The sequence below is a fragment of the Triplophysa dalaica genome, chromosome 10 (assembly GCF_015846415.1).
Source record: "Triplophysa dalaica isolate WHDGS20190420 chromosome 10, ASM1584641v1, whole genome shotgun sequence".
NCBI classification, from domain to species: domain Eukaryota; kingdom Metazoa; phylum Chordata; class Actinopteri; order Cypriniformes; family Nemacheilidae; genus Triplophysa; species Triplophysa dalaica.
Genome location: NC_079551.1, coordinates 10,592,422 through 10,618,532, shown reverse-complemented (window position 1 = coordinate 10,618,532; position 26,111 = coordinate 10,592,422). Strand labels below are relative to the sequence as shown.

At 39.8% G+C, this 26,111-nt stretch overlaps 1 protein-coding gene across 2 annotated transcripts; it reads left to right on the top strand.

Annotated features, from left to right (window-relative positions):
* The first annotated feature begins 768 nt into the window (after window positions 1-768).
* ell (elongation factor RNA polymerase II) lies at window positions 769-25,331 on the top strand. 2 transcript variants are annotated; one of them, XM_056759149.1, is made up of 12 exons: window positions 769-977; window positions 11,045-11,089; window positions 15,048-15,169; window positions 15,980-16,143; window positions 17,017-17,258; window positions 18,317-18,441; window positions 19,156-19,246; window positions 19,457-20,012; window positions 20,349-20,415; window positions 20,514-20,685; window positions 22,932-22,976; window positions 23,061-25,331. In XM_056759149.1, the coding sequence occupies exons 1-12, from the start codon at window positions 843-845 to the stop codon at window positions 23,175-23,177; spliced, it is 1,881 nt and encodes a 626-aa protein (XP_056615127.1). In that variant the 5' UTR covers window positions 769-842; the 3' UTR covers window positions 23,178-25,331. The 2 variants fall into 2 exon arrangements, with proteins under 2 accessions (XP_056615127.1, XP_056615128.1); XM_056759150.1 differs by having other exon boundaries at window positions 770-977; window positions 19,460-20,012.
* Window positions 25,332-26,111: the final 780 nt, after the last annotated feature.

The window sequence follows — 26,111 nt, the reverse complement described above, 5'->3', positions numbered from 1 at the left end:
ATAACACTTTGGTGAACAAAAAAAAGCACACTTTGTGTTGTACTGTCTGACGAGAACTGGTAAAGTTTAAGGTCCAGTCAGCAGTGTTTACAGTAGACTGTATAAATGGTTAAATACACGCAAAGACCAATCACAACTCGGGATTAAAATGGGTTTAAGAAAGGAGGCCAATTGCAATTCAATATGTTAATAATAAATGATATAATCACTGTCGTCGATAACATGTTGAATGCAGAACATTCGAGCAATGTCAGAAGGAAATCTTTAATCGTCTGACGATGCCACACCTAAAATGATTTACATAGCAAAGTTTAAAAGTTTCATTCGACATCAAAGTTACAAGAAGTAACCTCCGACCTGAACATTTGAGGAAAACAATGCTTAACAGGAATATAAAATGTCTTTGAGGTGTACAACGTGATGAAACGCATCGCTTTCCCTGGAACGAGTTTTAGGGGGCATTCCCTATTCATGGGGGTATTTACAGACATTGACGTTATTCTGACGCAGCTGTATGAGGAACTAGCGTCCGATCAAAACGCTTCCCCCACCCCTAACCATGAGTTTTCCGGTGTCTGGCAACACAACCTGAAATGAGTTTCATTAAACCTCTAACGATAAAAAATAAACGATTTCCTAGTGTTGACGACGTGAAAATCTCTCATAAATCTCTTTCTAATGACGCCATTCGTGGCTCATTTCTCTCATTATCACACGGAAGCCACGCCCCCTCCGGCCTGTACGTAATTCACGCATCATGAATAATCATATCCCTCTTTCGCTCGAGCTGCTTGTTGCGTTTACGGCAGAGGCGCGTGAGCGTGGTGGGAAATGTGAGCAAGATGGCGGCGTTGAAGGAGGAGCAGTGCTACGGACTGTCCTGTGGAAGAGTCAGCAATGGCAGCAATATATCCGTTTATCACGTCAAACTGACAGACAGCGCGCTGCGTGCCTTCGAGGACTATCAGAGCAACAAGGTAAGACCCGCGTCGAGCGCAACGCGAGCTTGGACGAACGGTGCTAACAGGCTAACCGTGCGCGTTCACAGCAGCAGGCGACAGTTATTTCGCCGCCTGACAGCAAATCACCCACTCAGCTGAACAAATCCTCCCGAAAGCGAGCAGGAACTTGGGGCTTCGATAACCAGGGAACGCGACAACCTATCGTTGTCCTCCTCACTTTAAACTAACTTACAAACACTGACGAGGGTCGTTATATAAACACCAGTTAGATGAGTTCATAAAACCGAGTAACTTGTGTGTAACGTTGACGTTACTGCTTAGGTAATGTTGGAGTTTGTTGTAAAGAAACGTGGTTTATATAAACGTGAAAGTCTTTTGAAGATTATATATTTTCCAACATGGAAATATATGCTTATCAAATTATATTTGAGATATCAAGTCACGTTAAAGCAGAATGGCGATTTGATTTGTTGGTTAGAAAGTCAGTCTGGGACAATGTAAGCGTTTCGGTCTGTGTCATCGATTTAATCGAGTTGTTATTATTATTTTAATACGTCTCCTGTTCTAGTTTCACAAAGCCACAAGCTTATCTGCTTTAAAAAGAGATAAAGTAATGTGAGGTTGTCAGGATTTTACCAAGCCCATGTCATTGATGAGATAACGTTGTTTGCTGAATGTATTAGTTCAGTTTAAAGGCACAGAACCTTAGTACTTAATGCCAGCTAAAAGGGATTTGATGTTAAAACAGGCAGCTTTCAAACATGTTTCTGCGTCTTTAAATTGTGTTATGTTAACGAAATCTATCAGCAGATGGGTGAAAACGTGCTTAAAATAGCTGAGGACACAACTTGGTGTAGGTTAACAGATTGTATCAGAATCCGTTCCGGGGGCAACAGGTTTGTCAGGTGGATTGTGCTTGAAAATGACATATTGATCTTTGGTGTTTCAGATCAAAAGAAGGCCACGGTGGTGCACGGTGTCTGGTATAATAGAGCAAACGCAACTCGATACAAGACGCGACGAGGGCCAAGTCTAGTATTCACACTCAAACTAGAGCAGAAGTTGAGTCACACTTGTGGTGATGTCAGAAAACGGGAGGATGGGTAGAAAATCTGCAGCTTTCAGTCTACACCCAGAGACCGATGGTAGCTGCTGAGTAGCTAAATGGGTTTTTAATGCAAACCTTTGGAAGTCTGGTTTAAGCATTGCGCTTCTATGCGGCGATTAATACGGACTGTTCCTTGGATGGGATATGTGAAACTGAAGTCGACCGGTTACATGTGACACTCTGAAGCTGAAGCTTTGCTTGCGAGTATTTTTAGCGGTCGAGCGCAGTGCACAAATGGTGCACCAGAAAGTTTAAAGCAAGCCTTCGTTTGGCATGTTTGCATATTTGAATTTGCTTTTATTGCTAAGGGTATTTTAGCAACCTTTGCGAAATGTGACTAGATGGATATTTAGATTGTTGTTGCGACCACACTTGTCTCTATCTCAAGCTTTATGAAGTCTATATTTCAACAAATTGGAAAGGGACCATTCGAGGGAGATGTGGTGTCGTCTTTTGTCTTAGTCTCAGCTCATGTTTTGAGGAGTGTTAGCTACTTGTGTGACAAGTGTCATGTGTCACACAAATGTGTTTTCGTGGTACATATGATACATGGGACCTATATGCCCAAATGTATGTTATTAAAGTGGTCATATGACACTGCTAAAATGAATAGTATCGTTTGTCTTGCAATCTGTTTTAAGGTTCAAATACGCAGTGTTTTCCACATACCGTGCATGTTTGTATCTCCTCTTTGCCCGGTCTCTCTGAAACGGGCAGATTTTTTACAAAGCTCATCACTCTGAAAAGCAGGGTGTGCTATGATTGCCCAGTTAACCAGTGTGTAGTGATTGGTCGAATAATGCAAGCGTGTGACGGAATTGTAACGCCTCTTACTATATTTGGAACATCAAGTTCCAATGCAATTATTCTGACAGGTCGCCCACCTAACTTGCGTATACATTTTGGCGGTCTTAGTCAAATCATACCACAAACTGACGTAGATTTTGTGGGTGTGGTTACAGGAGGCGCTTCAGGCAGGTCTGGGAGAGCATTCGCTTTTAGATGGAATGCATCTTTTCTTCAGACACTTTCATTCTTGCAATTCTACATGTCTAATACATTCATGGGCAACTTATAACGCAGCAAAGACGCAGAAAAACAAGTATTTTTGCCATATGACCCCTTTAAAGTAATGTGAAACGCTATTGTAATGTTTACAGGCAAATATATAAATTGAAGGCATCGTGTCAGTTTGTGTTTGACAGCGCATGCAAAGTAATCTTTATGTGGCTTTCTATGCAGTGCCGTTGTGTTCAGGTGCTTGCTTACTGACTCAAGCCGAGCCCTGAATCGAACCCTGAATTCATGTCTCTAGATTTTCACTCCTTTCAAAATAAATCTATGAACTATTTTATCTACACAGCAGTTGGTCAAGTGCTCAGTGATGTCTTTTTTGCTTCTTGTAGCAGGCAACTTGCATCACTTTCACACATGTTTCTCTGAAGAAAAAGTATATCCTGTCTGTCGCTTAGCCATTTGTCATTTGGTGTATCATGACACAAGCTTTGCTTTACATCTGTGCTAAACAGGACACTTGATGGAGAGAAAATTATTGCCCGAAATGTCTATGGACTATAAAAAAATGGGTCGGCTCCTTTACCGGGCAGCCCTGCATTTTTCCATGACACTAGACAAATGCTTTGTGTCGCCTTTATTACATCAGGTATTTCTACCCCCAAACAAGTAATTTATTTTTTAAAGGTTTTGTTATCCAGCTCTTAGTTATGGTGAATGGAAAAAGTAAATTCTGTCATCATTTACACATCCTGTTTTAATTTCAAACCAGTGCAAATTTCTTCTGCAGGACACAAAAGAAAATATTTGAAGAATGTTTGTAGCCGAACAACGGCGGTACCCACTTGCATTGGTTTTGTGTCCATACAATAGAAGTGAATGGGTACTGTTGCTGAACATTCTTCAAAATTTCTTACTTTGTGTTCTGCAAAAGGAGTAAAGAAAGGTTTGAAATGACAAGAGGATGTGTACATGACAGAATTTTCATTTTTGGGTGAATAATATGAACTATCCCTTTAAGTCATTATGTCTTTTATGAAATGGTTACTATTACTAAGACAAAGATTAAGCATCCAATTGTTCAAAACATGGCCAAATAGAAGACATTCAGATTAACCTGTTTTTTTCCAACATTTATGAGGAATTAAGGGCAAAGGAAGAATCAAATTGGACCTGGTTTACTCTCAAAGGAAGACAAAGCCTTAGTTTTAAGTTATGAGTCAGTTAAGTAATGAAGTTATTTTTGGATCACTGGTCAGCCGTGTAAATTTCTATATTACATTCCGTCAAGCATACGCCAGTCCTCCAGAGAATAGCAAGTACAGATCGCTTTGGTCAGCAGTCTGCGGAAATGGTCATTAAAGGGACCTAATGATCTTGTGAGAGAGCGTTTATCTAGTTCTCAAAAGCAAAACTACATTACGTGGAGTGTGTTTCTCTGTGTTCGGTATCTGGGTTTATCAACCAAGGGAAATTACTTTAGTGGCATCAGAGAGGAAGCACAACCTGAAGTATCTTTCCCTTGCAATTTGTTAGAATTTTTCCTCATTCACATGGAATTGTTTTATGAAAGTGATTTTTGAAAGGGCCGGCTTTGTAGAGAGGTGCCAGGGCCGGTGCCAAACAGGTTTGCAAAAGGTTTTACGCTACACTTTATTTAAGATATTACAACTTTATTAATATTTTGCACTTGGCTGTTTGTAGGTAACCACTTTTTCACTTCATTGTTTTAAAGTCCTTTGAATCTGTAGTTTCCTGAGCAACAAGCTACTAAAGTAACTTCCCCAACTCTGACTTTCACAGCATTAAGTTAATAAAGACTTAAACGACTTCTCAAACATTAAATAACATTTATAGTGACACATCCCCATAACATTCTTATGACAAGTGCAGATGGTTTTTACTGTTTTGTTGTCGTTTTGATAAATTAAAGATGGGGTTACACACGGAGTTTCTGCCAATCTCATATTAATCTTGAGTACCTACACTAGTGTTGGGATATTCTCTGTAGTCAGATCGTTCTATCGGCATCCTTTGGATCTCTGATACACGATAGTATCGAGGAGCGGGGCAATTTACAGATTTATCTATGACAAGCTGGATTTGTGGATAAAAACAGAAGCTCACGCGGCTAGAAAGTGCTCATGTGTGACTGGAGGTCAACTGATTGATCAGCCGGCCGATTAATTGTCGATTTTGTGGATTTCTTAATTAATCGGCCATCTGCTGGGCGGATTTCTAAAAATCACCATTGGCCATAGAAAAACCAATATTGGTTGACCTCTATGTGTGACTGCGATTAGCATTCAATCAGAGTATAAGTTCAGTGCAGAACTTTTTTACTTCCCACCGCAACCTCTTAAACGAGAGAAAGTAAACTATTGCTGTAAGTCAATATCATTAATCCGAATGTGTCTTCGATGCCCGCGTGCAATGTTATTATGTTAAGAAAACAAGGCATCATTTTTGTGCAATTACTAGGGATGGCACAATACTCAATATAATATTGAACTGTTCGGTACTACCTCCACGGTTCAATACGTGTAAGTGAATTACGGTTATCTAGTTTTGCGTTAAATAAATCCTGTGCGCTTAATTACACTTTGAACTGGCACTGTCCAGGTTTTTCTGTATGCTGAGGTAGATATAAGCATCCCCACGAGTAATATCTAAAAGCAAGTGGTGGTCGGGCGGTGAAGCGAACACAAGATGCAATGTGCTGTTGTCGAGTATAATGCTGACGAACCGACGCGAGCTGTCTTTATTATATGACCGGTGTACTAAAGTGATAATGTCCAAATTTGGCACATCAAGAATGTATTTTTACACTGCATACGAAAGCAGCACGTTCGCAGTGCTCTCAGCACATGCAGAAAGAGCGTCTACAGCACCATGCCAAAGTCCGTTTAACGAAGTCAGTCCTTTCGGAGAGCTATTTACGTCATAGCAAGAGCGCCTCAAAACCACTATTTAGCATTGCATTTCCATGGCAATGGCGCACCTTGTTCATATATTATCATTGGCCTTTCCCATTGAGCCCATGTTTACTTCGATAACAGCAATGGCAAGTTTTGCATTACGTCATTTTAAATTCTCTGATGTACAAAACCTCTTCAAGAAGCTTATTTTATTGGCATATTGATGAACAGTAAACCAAAAACTGCTGTGAGCTGCCAGTGTAAATCTTAACATTTATTCAATACACCAGGAGTTTAAGTTATTTACTTGACTTATTTTATTATCTTTAAGCAAAAATCAAGAGAATATCAGTAAAAACGTTTGTTTTCTTAAGTTTTTACTGTTCCTGTCACATAAGCATAAAACAATGAATAAACACTTTAATGTCCCGAAGCCATCAGAACCGAACCAAAAACTGTGGGCAAAAAAAAGGTTCGTATTGAACCGTGGGTGAGCTGTATTGTTGCATCCCTAGCAATTACTGCCTGTCAGTTGAGTTTGTGACAAAACATTTTGCAGTATTTACATATTGTTTATAACTGCATAATATAATTCATTAAAATGTTCTTGAGTTCGCTGTTCTTGATTTACATTGGCCACTAGCGTTGTATTATAGATTTGCCACGAATCTCTCAGTCCAAACTCGACGGTGGCCACCACAGTACAAAAAGATTTCGTTCTCGTGTTGATGCAGTGAAGAGATGATACAGAAAATGACTGTAGAAAGAGCGATGTCTTATTTATTACATAAAATAAAAGATCTGTGGATTTTAAGAAAATAAAGCATTAAATTCATGCAGCAGCTAGGACCTGCGTTAATATTATAAAGTCTTTCCAGCAGAGACGCCTTAGGACCCGCGGAACTAAGGCTTTTAGCAGATATACTCACAGATATCTATGGAGATACTTTCCAGCAGAGAGACGTTTGAGACCCACCGATGAGGTTCTTTGATTCGGATTATATGTGAGGAACATTGATTTTTCTATTTGTTAGAACCAAGATATGTTGTTGCTTTTGTTGTAATATTAGCTGTGTGACGAGGCAGTTTTGAGCGTCATTGTTAATCTGAAACTCTTTAATATTGGTGCTAAAACTGTAGAGAGAGCGCATTTTACTACATTTAATGTACATTTAATCCGCGTGTCACATATGTGTTCCGAACTGTAGAGTACGATCCTTATGGATCCCTTTCACCACTATACCGCAGGGAAGAGGGAGAGGAAACGTGTGTTTTACAGTCGTTTGTCCGTTTAGGGCTGCTGTACAAAACATGACGGCGAATTCAATGTATGTACTGCCGTATGTAGACATCTTATTCTAAGGTATTAGAAACATAACAGATACATAAAGTCTTAATACAACTCTGAAGAAATAGTTATGTATAATATATTGCATTTCTGTCAATAGATCCTCCTAAACATTTACTAAAACGTTACGAAATGGGGATCCAGACTTATAAAAACTTTCCAAAACAAGTTTGAGTGCTGGGGGAGTGTATCAAGCACTGTAATACAACATCATACATCCAACTTTTCCATGTTAAGCCAGCACATTTTACAATGTAAAGAAGACACAATGCATGGAACCGTGTTAAATCGCCCCTTTAAAGCTGGGCAAGAGACCTTGTTAATGAGATGCTGTTCGCGGCATCGCTCGCAATCTGTTACTTGTGTCGAGTCTGCAGCAGATTTTCTAGATTGTGGCCGGATTCAGTTACTGTGTCACGGATATTTAAGGAATGCTGAATCTACATTTTTCAGTGCTGGAACTAGGGTCTGGTGAACCAAAGTGCCAAACATGACTTTGAAATGTCAGGCTGTCATGGGACTTATGGTTTTGTTGTTCAATTTGACCTTTTTGATCACTTGTCTTATGTTTGCCAAGCCTGAAAATGCTGTAAAAACTATTGTGTTATGTCATATGTCATTGGCAACAGTGATGACTTTATATAGACAGTTTCATCGGGTGTACGTGCTTGCCCTGAAGTTCATTTCTGGTTTGCGTCTGTTTATTGGTCTAACTACTGTCTAATAATACTATATAAACAATTGATATTTTAAATGATTTATGTTAATAGTAATACATTTTATGTCAATATTATATTTTGTAAGAATTGTATTTAATGAACAATTAGTGTAGAATTTCATGTCTTTTAATTTTATTAAATAAACAATTTGTGTAATGGTCGTGTTACTTAATGTGTCGCAGTTAAGTTTAGCCATGTAACTGCACTACTGGTAACTCAAAATAATACAGCCTAGACGTTGCAACTTGCTAGCTAATGGGATTTACTTGTTTCTTTTGCTTGTTTTCAGAAATAATCTACCTAGTCTTTGAGGGTTTTTGTAAAATATGGTTAAATATCATTTGACTTTGATATAAAAGCAACAGATTTCTAATATTTTATCAGCTATTATCCATTACAAAGATTATTGGAGTTCAAGGACAAAATCTCTGTATTGCTTCATCTCCTGTCCCAAATTAGTCATGTTGCTCTGCCTGGATCTCCAGTGATGAGTGAGCTGCTGGGGTTTCAACAGTGAGTGTTGGTCAGGAGCGACTCAAGGTTCGCTTTGTCGAACATTCTGGGCCCGTGTCCCAGGGAATAGTGATATGTCAGCAGCCCATTCAAACGAACAGGCTGAGAGGTGCACTCTTTTTAGGGCTTTAGAGATTTGGTTTGATGCCTTTATTTATGATGCTTTTATTGATATCTGATCTACATTTTCACGCTTCCTCTTACGTTTATGTTAAACTAGATTATCAAACAGCCAAGCTTTTTAAACAAATCGATATCTGTAATAGGTTGTACTAGTCAATAAGTCCTCCACTAGTTTATTAAGGCTGACTTATCTTATGCAGATTTACACCTGAAATACATTGAATCCGTGTCGGGTGCGCAGATTGCGCATGTTAAATATCCTTAATTATAAAGGGCCTTCATTAAAACCATTAGTTGACTAGATTAAGACAAATACCCTTATTGGTATTGTAAGCATGTTCACTATATAGCATGTACATTAAGTTTCCTGTGTCCTGGCTTCTGTGACTGTATGCTGGGAATAACAGATGCATTGGATGTGACGTACACAGCCTGGGCCTACAGAGTGGTGTCTCCATTACCTACGCCAATCTCACTCACAGATGGAATCAGAAGGATGATTTATTCATTTCCTGATGTAAGCCAGAACCCTGTGGATAAGCACAGAGCTTCACTGCAGTTGCACAATTTGACGAACTGAATTAAATGATCCATGGTAACGTGCTACTACAGTCACAATTTCAACTCTGATAGATTTAGAATCTTTGTAATATCAGACAAGAATCTGAATTGCTTGGACAGTTGATAGGACACATCTCTCTTCGCGTTTTAACTTTTCAGTTTGATTAATTCCACCATTACAACTAAAGTTGTGTTGGAAAAATATTTAGACAAACTAGTTGGGACATTTTCTGCCATTATTTTTTATTAAGCGTGCATGTATTTTGAAGGGCCGTTCACAATATAACGATAACTATAATGAACTATATTTGCATCCTCACCAGCTGACGATAACAGTGTTTATTTTAAGCTTGTGGCTACATTGTTCCCAATCACTAAAATGTATGTACTGTACATGACCTGCTGCTAATGCTTTCGTTTTCATTCCCGAACATCTTTTCTTCAAAATACGAAGGCGATGGCAGGACACTCTCTTTGAAGGCTGATGATGTGCTCGTGTCCGGGATGTAAAGCATATATTTTGACAGCTTATGAGTGTTAAATTGGTATATTATATCCTGCCTTAAAAACACTGCTTTTCAAACGCTACAGTCTATTATTCAGACATTAAACCAGAGTCGCCAAACATTAGAGATCTGACAGAGAGCGTATGATTTATCATTCATCAGCTGGAAAAAATATAAAACTTATACATAATATATTAAGATTTTGCCTGGTCTTTGTGTTGTTTACTTTAGGACTGTTTCTAAAGTTGGGAAACACAATAGGCCTTAGAAAGCAGTCCAAATGATCATGTAAATGAAAGCCGCTGCTTTTTTAAGATATCATTTTTATAATGTTTTGCACTATTTACAATGTTTCGACATATTTAGCGGTTTGAGCAAACCTCAGAAGCATCAAGCCTGTCTGGTCAACCAGACCGTAAAGCTTAACTGTTAATTGTTGCTTAACTTCCTCGTGCTTCCTTGTGTGATCTTGTTCATGGGTTTTTGATATTTTTCTGGAAAAACACAGCCAGGCGGTTGTTCGTCTCATCGGCCTTTCTAATTAGCACGAAAGCACATTGTTTCCGATTCAGCCGTTTGATTGGCTGATTGAATTCGAGAGAACAATCGGCGCTCTTCAGTCTTTCCGCCCCAGCGTTAATGTAATAAGAGGCACGAGCACCTCGCTGAATCATTTCAACCCGGCAAAAGACAAACCGAGCAAATTAGCGAATAATGTACGTCCTACGCTGCATATAGGTGGTTATCTAAAATTACTTTAATGTCGATGAATGAGTGAGTGAAAGACGTGTTATTTATTGCGTAGGTGGCATGATTGCTTTAGGTGGTGAAAACCAAACCTGGACCCTTCAGTTTCAAGTAGTAGGCACATTTCAAGGGCACGTGGCCTGTGTAGTTAGCTTGCGTATGTAATTGCATCAAAATGGTCTGTATAAATGTCACGGGTGACTATGAAAGCTGGCCTGAGCAAATGGTCTGATTTGTTTACTTCGCGGTGTTGTTTTTTCCTCCTCTTCTTGGCACATGCTCAGATCTGTTTAGCCGTGTTGAAATTGTGCTCTTACCTGATCTAATGCTCTTTATATTGGGAAACAGGCCACACGCTGTAAGCTGGGAATTACCTGTTAAGCGGTCTCTAACTCGTAGATCCTGTGTTTTTAATACTGTCCTGTTTGAGAGGATTACTCAGCACTTTGGGTTAACCGTTTTGTGTGTGCTGTTTGTAGACTTGACATTTTTGCATTTTTAATGTATTTTCTGTTTCTTTCACAGGGCCTGACTGCTCAACCACTAATAAGATTCACAGGAAATCAAGGGGTGAGTGTACAACTTTATTTTAGTTTTGGGATCAGCTTCAAGCGTGCAGTCTGCCTTTTGCAATATGTATTGTAAAGCAGTGGTTCTCAACCGGGGGGGCATTGCCCACAAGGGTGCCCCAGCTGACTTCTAAGAGGGCCTCATAATAATTTAAAATGAGACAAAATGAGCATTGACATTAATTTGTAAAAATATTTTTCTTATTTTTGTCTATTTTTATAATGAATAAAGCTCATATATTTTATTGGGTTTTTTGAGTGGGAGAGGGGCCTTTGTTTGAATATTGTTGAAAACAATGAAGTCAACAAGGTTGAGAAGCGGTGTGTTAAAGCTGTAGTCCGCAACCTCTATATTGGCATTTCTGTTTAAAACATAAAATTGCAGTTTATTTTGCATAATTATCTTTATCTAAAAAGTTATATACTTCCTTTTTTTGTTAAATTTTACCTAAAAAAAGTTTAAGGATGGAATCTTTAAGGTGAAATGCATGAATACAGATGTTAGATGAATAGATAACGAAGAGATTAAATTCTCTCATATGATAAATGTGGCAACCTTTTATGCTTTTCGTGCTATTGTTGTCATTTGAGCTTTGCAGCTCATGTCACCGTTAACTTTCATTTATTAAAAGAACAGGCAGTACATTATTCACAATTTATATTCAATTTAAAAAAAACTTGTTCCATTGAAACGTGTGGTCACAACATGAGGTTGACTAACATAATTTTTGTATGAACCTTTAATTTAGATTCTTGTTCATAGAGGTAAAAGACCATTGACACCATTACGCATCCACTACTCTTATTTTATAATGTGTCATTAATTGCTATATTCCATCATATAGTCACAGACATTGTGAACCTCGATGTCCTTTATTGTTAGAAATGCATAACTGATGTGATGACTTCCTGCTGCAAAATCATCCTAACAGTAACCACAACATCCTCTGCTTGGTTGCGAAATCAGCAGTGAAGCCTTGCTATGTCACCACCAACATCCATTCGTTTGCATCATGCAATCAAGGAACCGACAACAGAACATTCAGAACATTGTGAAGGTGGTCAATATCCGTTTTCTTGAATCATTTTCTTGGAAGTGGCTGATAGACGGTCTGTTCCAACAGAACCTGACCACATGCCCCAGTGTGGGAATAGGCGGTTCAATCCGTACCAGAAAGACTCCAGTCATATTTTAAAACCATCATCAAAACCCACCACAAGGATTTCAGGCATTTCGCTTTCATTTCAGACCTGTGCATTCCAGTTCAGCAGAACGTTAGCACTGTAAATGTTAATGTTTCTGTTTCCGAATGTTTAAGAGTGTGGTTGGTCGACCTCTTGCAGATTTTAAACCCTAAAGCCATTTAATTTGCCAGATCCTTCGCACATCTTATGTAAGCATGCAGTAGTACTAGTTGTCGGTTTTCGAAAAGTTTTATACAGTTTATAAACCACATGGTGATGGCTTCGAGCCAAGCATAACCTAAACATGAAATCTTTTTGTAACGTTTACTCACCCTCATGTCTGTCCAAACCTGTTTTACATTATTGCTTAACTGGAATCGTGGAGACGGAAGTTTTATAAACTTGTTCAGCGTCTTTGTAAAATGACGCTGAATGAGACTGATGTTGTGACATAAAAAATAAAACGCAGCTTTGTAGTTTTCAGATGTTGAAGATGGTGTTCCAACTTGGACATGCAACAGTTCAGCCCAAATTTATAGGAAGTCTTTCATCAGTGATCTCGATCAGAATGTGTTAACTCTGATTTGCTGACTGCTTGCAGGAGCTTCACGCTCCACCACAGTTAACTGCATGACATGCAAGATAAGGTCTATTTGCTGCTGGATTCCCTTTTTTTTCATAGCTGTGTCAGAGCTTTTGTGGCATATTCTCAGCAGCTAGAGATCATTTGCAGATGCTATACTATGGTATTTGGCCCTGCGTACCCAAAAGGAGCAGCTAGACCCAAGTGTTCTTTAGGATGCCATACTTTTGTCTTGTAGGCCTACCAGTTTAAAATTGGTAACCAATGGGTTGGATTGAAATTTGCTCAGCTCAAGCACAAATGGCAAATTTGAGATTTTGTCCAAAGGGCCGATGCGTCCATGAGTTTAACATGGTTGTTCATCAAGGCCCGCTCTTTCTGACAGACGAAGACAAGATTCTCAAAGAAAACACAGCCTCCTGTTATGTTCTTTTACAACATGTGGACCAGAGTTGAGATCAGGGAAATCTAGGAGGCTGCCGTTTGAAAAACATTGATTTCCTTTGTCTCGGTTTGTCAAATGGGAATTAAAATGTTTGCGGGTCTGCTGAGAGGACTGTCACTCAAGATGGTTTAAACTAATTGTGAGTATAATAGCAGAATTGTGTTTTTTTTTTAAACCATTCCTTCAAGGAATGTTTACTGCTTATTTATGCAAATGAAATAGCATTTCTTGCATTCCTATTATATGGTAGAAATTATTTGCGGAAACATCAAAAACTATTTGTCAGCATCCCAGTGAGCTTGTTAGTAGCGTTTATCGATCATCTTGTTAATTATATTTTATACGCTGTTATTTTGAACGTTCGTCCTAGTTATGGTAAGACATCCAATAGCTTTAGTATGTAGTAGGTCTGGTAAACAATTAATCGCGATTAATCATATCCAGAATAAAAGTTTTGTGTTTATATAATATATGTCTGTGTCATGTGCATGTTTATTTGTATTTATGAAGATGTATGCAAACATGTATTTAGTTAGAAAATATTTTCAAATATATTCATATTTATACATAATTTGTTATATTTATTCATTTTTTTACATGTATGTGTTTATGAATACAAAATGATTATGCAGAGTGCACATACATATATTGTAAACGTAAAATTTTATTCTGTATATTTATATGCGATTAATCGTTTAACAGCCCGTACGGCTAGAGTATGTAACCCGTACGGCCAGTTGTCGTTTTACTGTAAACTATAATTAATCTTGCTGGTTTCCCCCTTCTAGTTACTAGCATTGACTATCACATTGGATTTCGCACTTTAAAGTGCGTCACCTTTATGGTCTGTGACGCAAGCTCTTCCTTTAAAAGCATTTCCTCTCCCTTGTGGTTTTTTCTTTCTGCGAGACGTTTCTGAGGTGAAGGTATTTGCTGTATCATGGTTTTCTTCACGATGAGGAAATTGTGTAAAAAGGCAATTACTATTAAAATGAACTAAAAAGCTATATCTGATTTAAGCCATCGAGTGACTGTAAGTAAGGGAGGTCTTCATCTCGGCTGTTGACCGTCTCATATAGGAGTGTGAAAAGGAGCATGCGAGCCAGCTTAGTGAAGCTTTGAGCTGAGAGAGCCTTCGGGCAGGCAGCGTGCGGTTCAGACAGTGGCTGTTATTTATAATCCGCCACCTGTAGGCCACACATGTGTGAGGAACTTTGGGTAAACAGAGCAGGAGCACGGCGAACGTCACAGCCATTTGTGTGTGAGGAAACAACGCGCCATGTCATGTTGCGGTTCACAGAGTTCCTTCTCTACTGCTGCAGTCATCCACATTCACACCAGCAGTCATTCTGTGAGGCTACAAAATCATGTCACCCAAATAAAGCATCGCCTACTAGGTTCCATGACTTTGGGACTCCTAACGCCAGGTCACTTGGAGTAATGCGTCTACATTTACATTCATAGCTTTAAAGATTAATTTCTCTTGGTTTAAACCGAAGTAATATCTGTTAGAGATAAAGGGAGCAGATTTTGTTTAGTCATATCATCTTTGTTTTGTTGTGTGCTGTAAAATTGCTCTTTCTAGATGACTGATGTAACTAAAAGGGTGTTCAAGTGTAATTTATGTCTTTAGGTGTAGAACTTAGTAAAAATGTAAAATTTCTCTGCATTAGCCTGTTTGAACTGGCGATCTGCTTCGGTCTCGTCTCATTGCTTATATTTGCTGCTCCTCTCATCTGTCAACAGAAAATCTCAATACCGCAGTCAGAGAATCCAAATGAGCTACGAACGTTTACGTTCTACCTGTCCAACGTGGGGAAGGACAACCCCCAGGGCAGCTTCGACTGCATTCAGCAGTACATCACAAGGTAAGAATGAACACAAAGCATGTCTTTATCCGTGCCCGCTGAAAGGATTACACACTCAAGGTAGAGTAAGGTATTCAAACGTATTAAAGCGTTCTGTAGTAAATGTTGTTGTCATGGAAACAAGTTTACGTGATGTGGTCAGAGTTTGTCTTATGTTGAGAACTCTTTGTGATCGCATCCATGACATCATTACAAGCGCCATCTGTTCCCAGTACTGGTCGGCCCTGGCTGAACACCAGAACAGAGAGAATCAATTGGATTTGGACAATTGTCCAACCAAATGAGGATGAAACTGCTTGAATATAAATGCATTCTCCTGGATTTATGTCCATTAATGTTTGTAATAAGGGGTTAGTTTAAGTTCAGTCATTATAAGCACCTTAAAGGCTGGTATACACTACACACCTAAATCTGAACGGGTTTCAAAATATTTGTCATCTCACACTTGCTGACTGTAAATGTGTAAACATTGGGTGTAATAGACCCTAGGCTTACACTTTATCTTCATTGATTATAATGGACGGTGTGCGTCGCTCACGTCTGGTGTAGATCGTGTTAGGACACACCATTGGAAAAACAAGGTTGGCATGGTTTCAGGGTAGTTGAACTGGTCATATGGAGCCTCTTGAGCGCTTGACTGAATGATTCTGCAGGTGTAACTCTTGAGGTTTCGAGGACCCATGCAACCACCTGGATCTCAATTGTGCAATGACAGCTCTTACTTAAAAATGGCTTGTTAAAATGGGAGGTGGCACTATACTCCGCTTCGATGTTTGCATGTGGAGGGTGACTGGTTTGGTCTTTTTCCAGTGAAGGGGGCATACAGCTGGACTGCTTGGGAGGGATCCAGGACAAAATCACGGTGTGTGCCACAGACGACTCCTACCAGAAAGCCAGGCAAAGCATGGCTCAGGCCGAAGAGGAAACCCGAAGCCGTGGAGCCATCGTCATCAAGCCTGGCGGGAGATACGTGGGTAAGTCCTTTAGTTTTGGCACTGTTTGAACATCATAAATACTCAAAAGTACATTATTTGATTGTCGCAATTAACCTAACCTTCATATTCTGAAAATGACAAAAACGTGATAAAAGTAATAATAAATATAGACTGCAGATATTGTAATTCCTATTGAAACTCTTGGACACTCTCTGGCAGATCCAAATCATAGGCCACGAAGTCTTAAAAGAAGAGCGATTAGAATTTGATCGGTTTTCACATGAGTCTCTCGGTCTACTCCGTTTTCCGTCTCCATGTCTGGAACTTTAGCATGTTGCATAATTTAGTAGCCTTCTGTTCTGATGCTCAACGATGACAGTGGCTAAAAATATTGCACAGAGAACCCAGTGACTCAAGTACAAGCTGCACAGAAACATCAATACTCCAGAGATCGTTCAGCTTTATCTTTTTGTTGCTGCACTGAAAAAGTCATGTCATAAAAGTGAAGGACGCCACATTGTCGTAAACAGTGTTCGTGCACCAGAACCGTGATGCAGCAGTTAGCGCACATGCATCCAACACACAAGCTGTCATGTTTCCAGGGACCCAGATTAAGTTAATCCTGAGTCGTGAACTACACATAGAAATTGAAAGCTTGCATTCTTTTGTCGTCCTGTATTTATTTCAAGATGAGGAGTCATATCTTAAAAATGTTTATATGCTGTTTACTACCTTAATACGTAGAGATCGTAAGTAAATCATTGACTTGAAAATTTACAGATGTGAGGTTTGCAATCATTTTTAAATGTTATATTTTGGTTAGTTTAGACTCTTAAACAAATACACACAATAAACAAAAAAAACAACAATACAGTTCTAAGATGACCAATTGTATTTTTCTGTGTTGTTCAGGTAAGCGGGTACAGATCCGGAAGCCCATAATAAGCTCTTCCGACGTGGCTCCTCTGCGGCAGACCTCGCGTCCTGTTATTATCTCCAGCAGTCAGAAAAAGAAGCCACCGCGGCCGCTGAGGGAACGGCTAGTGCACTTACTAGCCCTTAAACCCTACCGCAAACCCGAACTCCTGGTGCGACTCATCAAGGACGGTCTCCCTCCTCAGGACAAGGAGATGTTGGACAGCCTCCTGCAACAGGTTTGTGCTTTTCCGTTTTTGTTTATATAAATTGTCAAGTTGAAAATTAAAGTTCAAGTCAAGTGCATTGTGGGATCTCACAAGTTTTGTTTTATATTACACGGACAATGTATCAGGTCACCTTTGTACTTTTGCTTGGCTTACAACCTGTGCAAGTAGACCATAAATAAACAAAGCATCTTTCTATCAAATTATTTTACGGTACAGTCTCTTCATCTCAGTTCAGACTGAGTTTATTGCAAACCTACATCTCCTTTTTATTGGTGCTGTAGATTCAGTACCACATACTTGCTATTTTTGCATTGTGTTTGCTTTGCGTTTATTGCATACTTCAAGCAATATGGTAACGTGCTATTCCGAGCATAGCCAGTGATTTGTAGACTTAAGCGCGATTTCTACTTCTGCGCCAGACCTACGCCTTATTTGTCTGCTTGAACACCCTCCCTTTAGATAAGCCTCAGGTTTACTTGTACGCCTTTCCAAATTAATTTTCTAAATAAATTACGGGTTTATCTGTATTCAACAACTCATGGTGCTAAAGCGACTGTTTACTTGACGATATCACTGGTCAATGCTTCTCAGACAGCAAACACAACGAGGCGCTTCTTCTTTGGCTCTTGTCTCGTTTATACACAAGCAAAACAGCTGGGGACACTGACGCCTGGTGGCCATTGGCTGTCGATGCAGAGAATGACGCTGAAGTATAAACATAAAACGGCATGTTGACTAAGACGTAGGTCTGATGCAGAAGTCGAAATCTGCCATTAGCCGTATGTGCACAGTATACATACTACCATATTGCTTGTGCTATTTATGGCAGTAAGCTATTCTGGTCATAGCCAATGAGCCACTTTGAAAGTTAAGGTTTTATTTGGAAACGAATTAGTCATTTTGACATAGTCAGAAGTACGTTTTTGAATCGGACATAATGTCTCCTTGCACCAAAGTGCACTGAACACAGAGTCCATTGTGAGGGTGGTTTGGTTGTTCTTGGTCTTGACATATAGTACTTACACACTTCTCTTATTTTGCTGCGTTTTTCTCTTTCCTCACTATAGGTGGCTAACCTAAATAGTAAAGACAGCACCTTCACATTGAAGGATTGTTTGTTTAAGGAAATTCAGCAGGATTGGCCTGGTTACACCGAGATGGACCAGCAGATTCTGAAGAGAATACTTGTACGGTAAGTTTCAGTGGCAGCCTCATCGGGGTATTTATACATATACAGTACATTATGCCGTAGCAATAACAAACTTGCGTCACGTTTTTGAATCTGTATGTTGACTAATAGTGCCACTGCGAACGGCCTTGTGTTGCTTTTATGGTTAGGTGTCACTGAACTTTCTCTCCTCCCATTTGTAAGACATGATATGAAAGTAGCGAATGTTAACAGTAGCACTACTGTATCTGTTTCAAGGTAGCTGAACTTAAAGAGTGCCCTGTCATCTACGCAAAACAAAATCTAAATATTTGTCACAAGCAAATACTTAGCAAGCAGGGATTGCACTTTGAACCTCAGCGCGAAAGCCTTTAGAGTCCATAGAACCCCCTCTCATACACTCCCACATTTTTGTATTGCTGTCTATCATGCAAGAGCCATGCATGTTGTGCAGTCGGGAGCTTAGTGATGCAACTCTATTCTAGCACATGCTGATCTGTGCGTGTGTGTGTGGGGGTGGCACAGGCTCAAGGTTTGGCCATGCATGGGCAAATGGAGTTCAATGGACACCGTAGCAGCTCATGCCTACCCACTTACATGCAGGCACGGCACTCAGAGTTTGGGATGTCACACTGCCCCCTGTTGACATATCATGGCACACTTAGACCAGGGGTTTTTAAACACACATTATCCAGTCTAAACTTGTTTTTTCTGTCCTGTGCCTCTCGTACTCCACAGAAAACTGTGTAAGCCTCAGAGCAGCGCTCCTACTTTAGGAGAGAACCCGGTTAGCCCTCCTAAAGAGTCGGCCAGCAGTTCACCTTCTCAGGTCAGTCTTCCTGCTCTCTTCTTGTAAATGTGTCAAAGTCAGTCTTAAACTGTACTAAGATGTGTTGTTAACAGTTTGAATGCATTCAAATAAGAAACCTGAATTAGCAACAACTTTTACCATTTTAAACCCTGCCGGTGTGAATGAACCTTTACTTATAGTTTGTGTTTAAACAAACTAATTTTACAATTTGTCCCCACTCTCATTCAGCAGAAACGACCTGCTGCTGAGTTCACTGATCCTCTGGCCAATAAGAAGCCCAGAATATCGCATCTAGCTAATAAATCATCAGGGCTCATCAACGGCAAACTGAGCTCCTCCAATGGAAAGGACTCTTCTAATTCTCAAGGAGGAGAGACATCTTCAAGTTCTCAGATCCCAGCGCTAGAGATCCCCAGACCCTTCGATCCGCTATCTGACGTCAGCAATGATTCCAACGGCCGAGACTGCGAGAGTCAGGAGACAGCGGTGGCGGAGAGGTTAAGTCAGCCTGCGTTGTTCCCGCCCCGCTCCACGGCGCAAACGGGAGGACCAGGCTCGACGTCGCCGGCCCAAGGAGGCCTGGAAGGGTCTCAGGACCGGTCTGGTCTGCCTCCTCTGCGTGGGAAGTCGAAGAAAAAATCGAAGAAACATAAGGATAAAGACAAGTCTAAGGAACGAGACAAGGATAGAGAGAGAGATGTGAAGAAAGAGAGGAAAGTTGAGGTTGAGCGTAACTCGGAGCAGAGGAATACCTGCAATATCACGACGAGCGATAGTAGCACAGGTTTGGATCGGTTTCTCTGAATTATTTATGTACCTCTGAGGTGGTTTTTGACCTCATGGCCTATTCACGTCATTCTTGTGTGAGCTTTGGTTCTCAAATGCGTGTCACAGAATGCATCTGATATGTGCTAAACCAGCTTCGAATGTTATAATAACCCAGCAAGTAGTTTATTTACCTTTGCATATCACTGTCTGTCTAGCTTACATTTTTTTTCAAGGCCAGTTTTTTTCATTCATGACTTCTACAAACTGACGTTAAGAACTAGCGTCCTTGCTTATCTTCTCCCGTCTGCAAATAAAACAAATGTCCTTGAATTCACCTGCTTTTCTTGTTCAGGTCTGAACGGAACGTGCGACAGCTCCAGCATTCCTGCGTCTTCGTCGGAGACAGCAGACTATTTATTGTAAGCTCCCTTCTGCGTCTTCATAATAAAACACAATTGACGTCAGAAGTTTAGCTAAAACAAAAATACTTTGCGTTTCCGTTTGCTTTCCTCAACAGAAAGTACACAGTGATCAGTTCGCAAGAGCAGCGTCAGAGTTACAAGAACGACTTCAACACTGAGTACAGCGAGTACCGGGGTCTCCACGCAAGGATAGAGAGCATCACCCGGCAATTCACAATACTCGACTCGGAGCTCAAACAACTCCAGCAAGGCACAGACAAGTACAAGGTATCCATTTATCTTCTCCTTAAACATCCACTGATTCACGCTTTAACTCGTGGGATTTCAATTTCTTGTTTTTATTAACTTTTAATACGCCGTCAGATGCCAGTAGTCATCGTTCTTTGGAAAATGAGAATGAGTTGACTCATCTGCCGGTCTAATTTTCATGTCACAAGCAGGTGGCTTGGTAAATTAGGAAGCCGTTTATATGAAGGACAGGGAAAAAATCTATATTAAAGAGAATAACAAACTGATTGGTGCCAATATTGTTCAAAATCCAAAACAGCATGTCATAAGTTTTTTTTTTGTGACACTACATCATTTTTCTTGTTTGTTTCCGGTGTAGTAAGGATTTTAAAGCCAAGCATTTGATAGGTGGCTCATAAATTAAATACAGAATTGAATCAGATGTTTGTGCATTAAAGCTACTTGTGGCGCCTTTGAAGAGCATAAATAGATTTTAAAGCCCAAACCATTCGTTTTATAACTTCACAAACAAGGATAAGCTAATGTGGATTTGGAAGTTTGTTAATTTTTTTGACATTTTTTACTATATGGCAAAAGCGATAACTATCTGGTGAAATATGAAACGCACATGTTGCTGTATGACATAAGAATTGCATTTGATCAATCCAGCAACCCCTTCTTATTAATCTAAAGGTTGAATTTACAGAAACCTAATTTTACCGGCATTTTAGCTGATGATACGATCTATAGCATTTCTGACAATGAACAAAACAATTTTAACGCTGACTAGTCTAAATGTCCAATAATGTGGGTGACTTTAAAGTCGGAGTAAAGAGACATTAAAATATGTGTTCTGAGTTTGTCACACAACAGAAACGTGTGTTATTAACCCTCCAGCCAAATTTGAATGGAGAAAAAACATCCAAGTAAATAAAATAAGTTTTCAAAATCTTGGGGGGAAAAGCAGGATTCTGCTCCAGCGCTGGGGGTGTGTTCACTTTTGGCGCTGAAGCCACACCCACTCGAATCGCTCGACCTGAGACCCCAGCCCAGTAGGCTCTATGTGAATTATGTGTACAGATTTTATGGGAGGATTTGAATTCTCCTGGCCCGGTATTATCCCGAACCCAGAGCGCGATGTGGTTACAAATAGCAGCCGGCAATGTTTAAAGATAGCATTTGTGGACGGAGGCAGCTTTGAGAGACAGGCTTCATAGTCAATGTAATGGAAGTCTATTTGAATTATAAATTGCGAGTCTTTGGTACAACCAATCACTTATTTAAAAACTACAATAGTAATTTCTCGCCAGAAAAGTAACCAAAAGTTATTGATAGTGAGAATTAGACTTACATTTATACAAAACTATGCTCCAACGGGCGTTTCGGCTGCCATTTTTTTCAAGCTTGAGCCTTCTCGACCAATCACGTTCCATGCATGTTGTTATGGAAAGTTATGTTGTCATTGGTTAGCTGTGTAAAGTTGCTTGACCGGACGATTTTCAGAGAAATTTTGAACTTTTCTCAACCTCAAAAGATGCTGCCGTTTAAAAAGAGCAATAAGAGCATCAAAAAGAGCATCGCGGTACTCCATAAGATTATAAACGCTAGCAGCTTCAAAAAGAAGTCAATTGTGAACGCAGACAGCTTTGTCTATTTGTAGTGGTTCTCTCTTGAGCTAATAAGGTAGATGCTGGGATTGCTGATAGCGAACAAGCCGGATGGATAATCTGCTTGTGCTAGTCTCAAAATGTGTTAATTAAACATCATTCACTGAAGCATGTCGCGATTATGCGCAGTGATCCTCCGTCCGTTCATGTCTTCGCTACCATTTGTTTGTTATTTGAGATTTGTTTAGTTGGGCAGAGTGAGAGCCTGAATGCAAAAATCCTACAACCCTGAGCTCATGATTGAGCAGACACCTGATGCTAGGCGCTGTAGTGATAGGGGAGGGGCCATGGATGCTCGGACAATCCATTGTGTCATCGATCCCCTTTTAGCCCCGCCCAAAAAATCCTGAACGGAGAAAACGTTTAACGGTTTAACTCCACCATTCAGTACTACATACTTCTAAATCTTTGTATTGTGTTTCAGCAATACATTTCTACCACCTATAATGTGTTTAGAAACAGTTCTCAGATTTCTCTTTACCCGGACTTTAAGATTTTTTTTAATAAAACATAAGGTAGGTTTTGAAGCCGTGAGTTCTTTAGCAAGTCAGTGTATTGAGTGTATTGATACTGTATTTGGGAACACTATTGTAAAAATCTGTTTTATTTTTTCCTCAGACAATCCACAATCAGATACTTGAAGAGTATCGCAAAATTAAAAAGGTACGTCTTCCTTTTTTGTTTAGTAATACCACGGATGGATTTGTTCTTGAAAATACTGATCTATGATCTCTTCTCTTCTCACAGACTAATCCAAACTATAGCCAAGAGAAGAACCGCTGTGAATATTTACACAACAAACTGGCACATATTAAAAAACTGATAGCGGAATACGATCAACAGCAACTTCAAAACTGGCACTAATACCAAGATTTTTGAACTCAATCTTTCCTGCTCTTTTGAGAGAGAAAGAAACTGGATTTTGTTTTCCTTGGCTTTCTCTAATGTAAAATGCCACGAAATGTTTTTCTGTAGTGGGCCAAGTGCTCTAGTGAGGACGATGCAGACCCATGAATTTCATTTATTTTTACGGGACTTGGGGCGTATTTGGCCAAGCTTACCTGTGTAGCCGAATGCATTATGGGATAGCCTTGTGGGGCATTGGTTGCCTCCTTTCCCTGTTCAAAGGTCTCGGTGTGTGTGAAAAGATAGTTTTTTCCTTGATGGCCGGACAGGGATAACCAACACTGAAGCGGATTAGGTCATTCCCGATCCCAGTTCCTGATACTTTAAGATTTAGAGAGAGGAATGAACTTATGTGGATATCGTTCCTCTATGTACCCAAATGGAAGGTTCTAATGATAAACTATATTTTATTTTATATTTATTTTTTCCTTTTTTCGTCTTCCATAGGGATACATCAATTTAATATTATTATTTCACACTCCCTCTATCAATGCTAAACATCCGACCCCCTAGGTCTTGTTTTCCTATTATTAGTCAGTATTTAATGCATAAAGCTGCCTTGGATATCATCGCAGATCAGATTATTTCCCCATCAGAAATACTTTTTGAGTGCTTTTGAGGGGCACTGTTTGGCTTCTACGGTCCTTTATTGTGCAACACGCTAAACCATGTGCAATGGACAAGAACTGAACTACCGGAGTGAGAGAACCATCTCCTTACAGGCTTTGGGAGTATCAGTATTAAGCTACATTGGAGACCTGCAGCTTGCTAGACCAGGGTTGCCATTCCAGAGGTACGGGAGCGGTGTTTAAGCATCACGCTCCAGGTTACAATGCAATATTTATAATTTCACTCCAAAGCTCTGTAGATGGTGACTCGCCTGTCAAGTTCAGATCTTTGAAACAGTATCGCTTTATCCCAAACCTTTCACATCCGCAGAATGGAATCAGATGTGAACGTTGCCAAATTGTGCAACCTTGTGCCTCATGAGCTGTGGTTCATCTTTTCCGTATCTACAGTATTGCTATGAGTGTGACCGTAACGTATGTCAGGTCCAAATTCTTACGACGGCATTCTTCCACAAAATAGCGACTGTATCCCTTTAACGTAGCCCTGTGGTGTGCTCACGGGCTGGTGGGCAAAGACCTGAAATACACTCGTTCACTAATGTCTTTTACTGTCTTAACCCTTTAGCAGGCCCCGCTTGCTTGAACTGAGCATTTCCAAACAGTATTTTCCTTCATGAGATGACTGTTAAATTCCATTCAAGGGCATCTCGACGCATCTCATCGGGGAGCGCTCACTATCTAGTGTACATGTGCGCATAGGATCTATTACAAACCTGTGATGTATTCATGTAGGATCCCTCCTCGTGTGACCGTGGTATCTGCCTCGCGGAAGCACGACCACAAGTTGCTCATTTGTCAGGTCCTGTTGAAGCATCAATTGTACTTCTGATATCTGAACTCTTTTATGTTTAAATATTAAAATTCAGCACTTTGCTCAGCTTCTTGCTCTTACTCTTACCTGGGTTTTGTTGTGAGGAGATACTTGCCTTGTCTGTTTGTGTACGCATGCTTTCTGAATGTTTAAAGACCTGTTTTCAGTGGTTTTACACTGCTCTTCTGTGTTCGAGAGAATGCCAATATTTATACAACTGCCCCTTCTGAACTTATGACCAGGTGTTGATCTTTAGAAGTGCAGTCAAGCTAAATTTACCAGTCTGGTGGCAAATGGCAAAGAAAGGTGAACTTTTCTTGAAAACCATTAAGTATTTATTTTCGAACATGATCACATTTTACCTTAGTTACTGTCTTTTAAGTTACCTTACAAACGGTCTGATGATGAAGAATGTGAAAGAGGAACCAAATGGTTCAAAGACGACGTGGCGACTCGGAGAAAATGTGCCAAATGACCTGTTGTATAGGTTTGCATCAAATGAAATATGTTGCTGTTGTAGCACAAAAAAAAAGAGAAAGAAGGGATTGGGGAGCTTTGGAGTGGAGAGTTGGGATGTCAACGCTAAAACCCAAAGCGCGCTTTTTTGAAACAATAAGGGACTGGGGCTGAGATTTATCTTGATATTTCAATAAAATTATTGGAAAACTGTTATCAAGTTTATTTGGTTTTGTGTTAGTAATGAGTCACATTAACCGTTAATTGCTATATTACTCTAAAATGAAACGAATTGCCTGTTGTCTTTGTATGTATGCTGTTTAAAACTTTACCACTAGGAGGCAGTACAGGCCTTTGTTTTTAATACGATACACCAAGTTCGTCCAGTTCCCCTTTTAATTTTTGCGTTACTAGTGACTAGGTAACAGATTTCAGTTGTTTATTAATACAATACAAAAAGGGGATTTTAAGTTTTGAAACAATGTCATAACTACAACAACTCGAAGATCACATTCAGATCAGTGTGCGAGTCTGTGGCAATGCCAAGTGTGATATCCGCAGAAATCCATCGCTGTGAGAGTCAGAGAGTTCGTTCTGGACACGTGCCAGGCTCTAGTCCCTGGCTCCATTTGTGTCCTAATTCATCCTGAAGCCCCTGCCAAAAGAACTCCACCCCATACGTCGACCTTTTGTTTTCTCAGGACCGCAAAATTTACATTTGTGCATTTGGCAGAATCTTTTATCCAAAGCGACTTGTATTGCATCATCCTATACATTTTGTTAGTATGTGCAATCTCATGGGATCGAACCAACGACCTTGCGTTGTTAACGCTCAGTTACCACTGAGCTCAGGAAAGCTGACATACGCATATTTACATCCTCCCTCAGGAATATATGGGTAAATAATATAATATATATTCATAATATAGCCTGGATTAGAAAGGGGTTACATTCATGTATTCACGTGAAAGGAGGACGATCTTTATTCAGACTTTT

Bases quoted from the DNA above. Each gene is read 5' to 3' on its own strand.
- ell (XM_056759149.1), top strand. From the start codon at position 843: ATGGCGGCGTTGAAGGAGGAGCAGTGCTACGGACTGTCCTGTGGAAGA. The intron at 15,170-15,979 runs GTAAGAATGAAC...GTCTTTTTCCAG, and splicing joins ATTCAGCAGTACATCACAAG to TGAAGGGGGCATACAGCTGG. The intron at 17,259-18,316 runs GTTTGTGCTTTT...TCCTCACTATAG, and splicing joins TGGACAGCCTCCTGCAACAG to GTGGCTAACCTAAATAGTAA.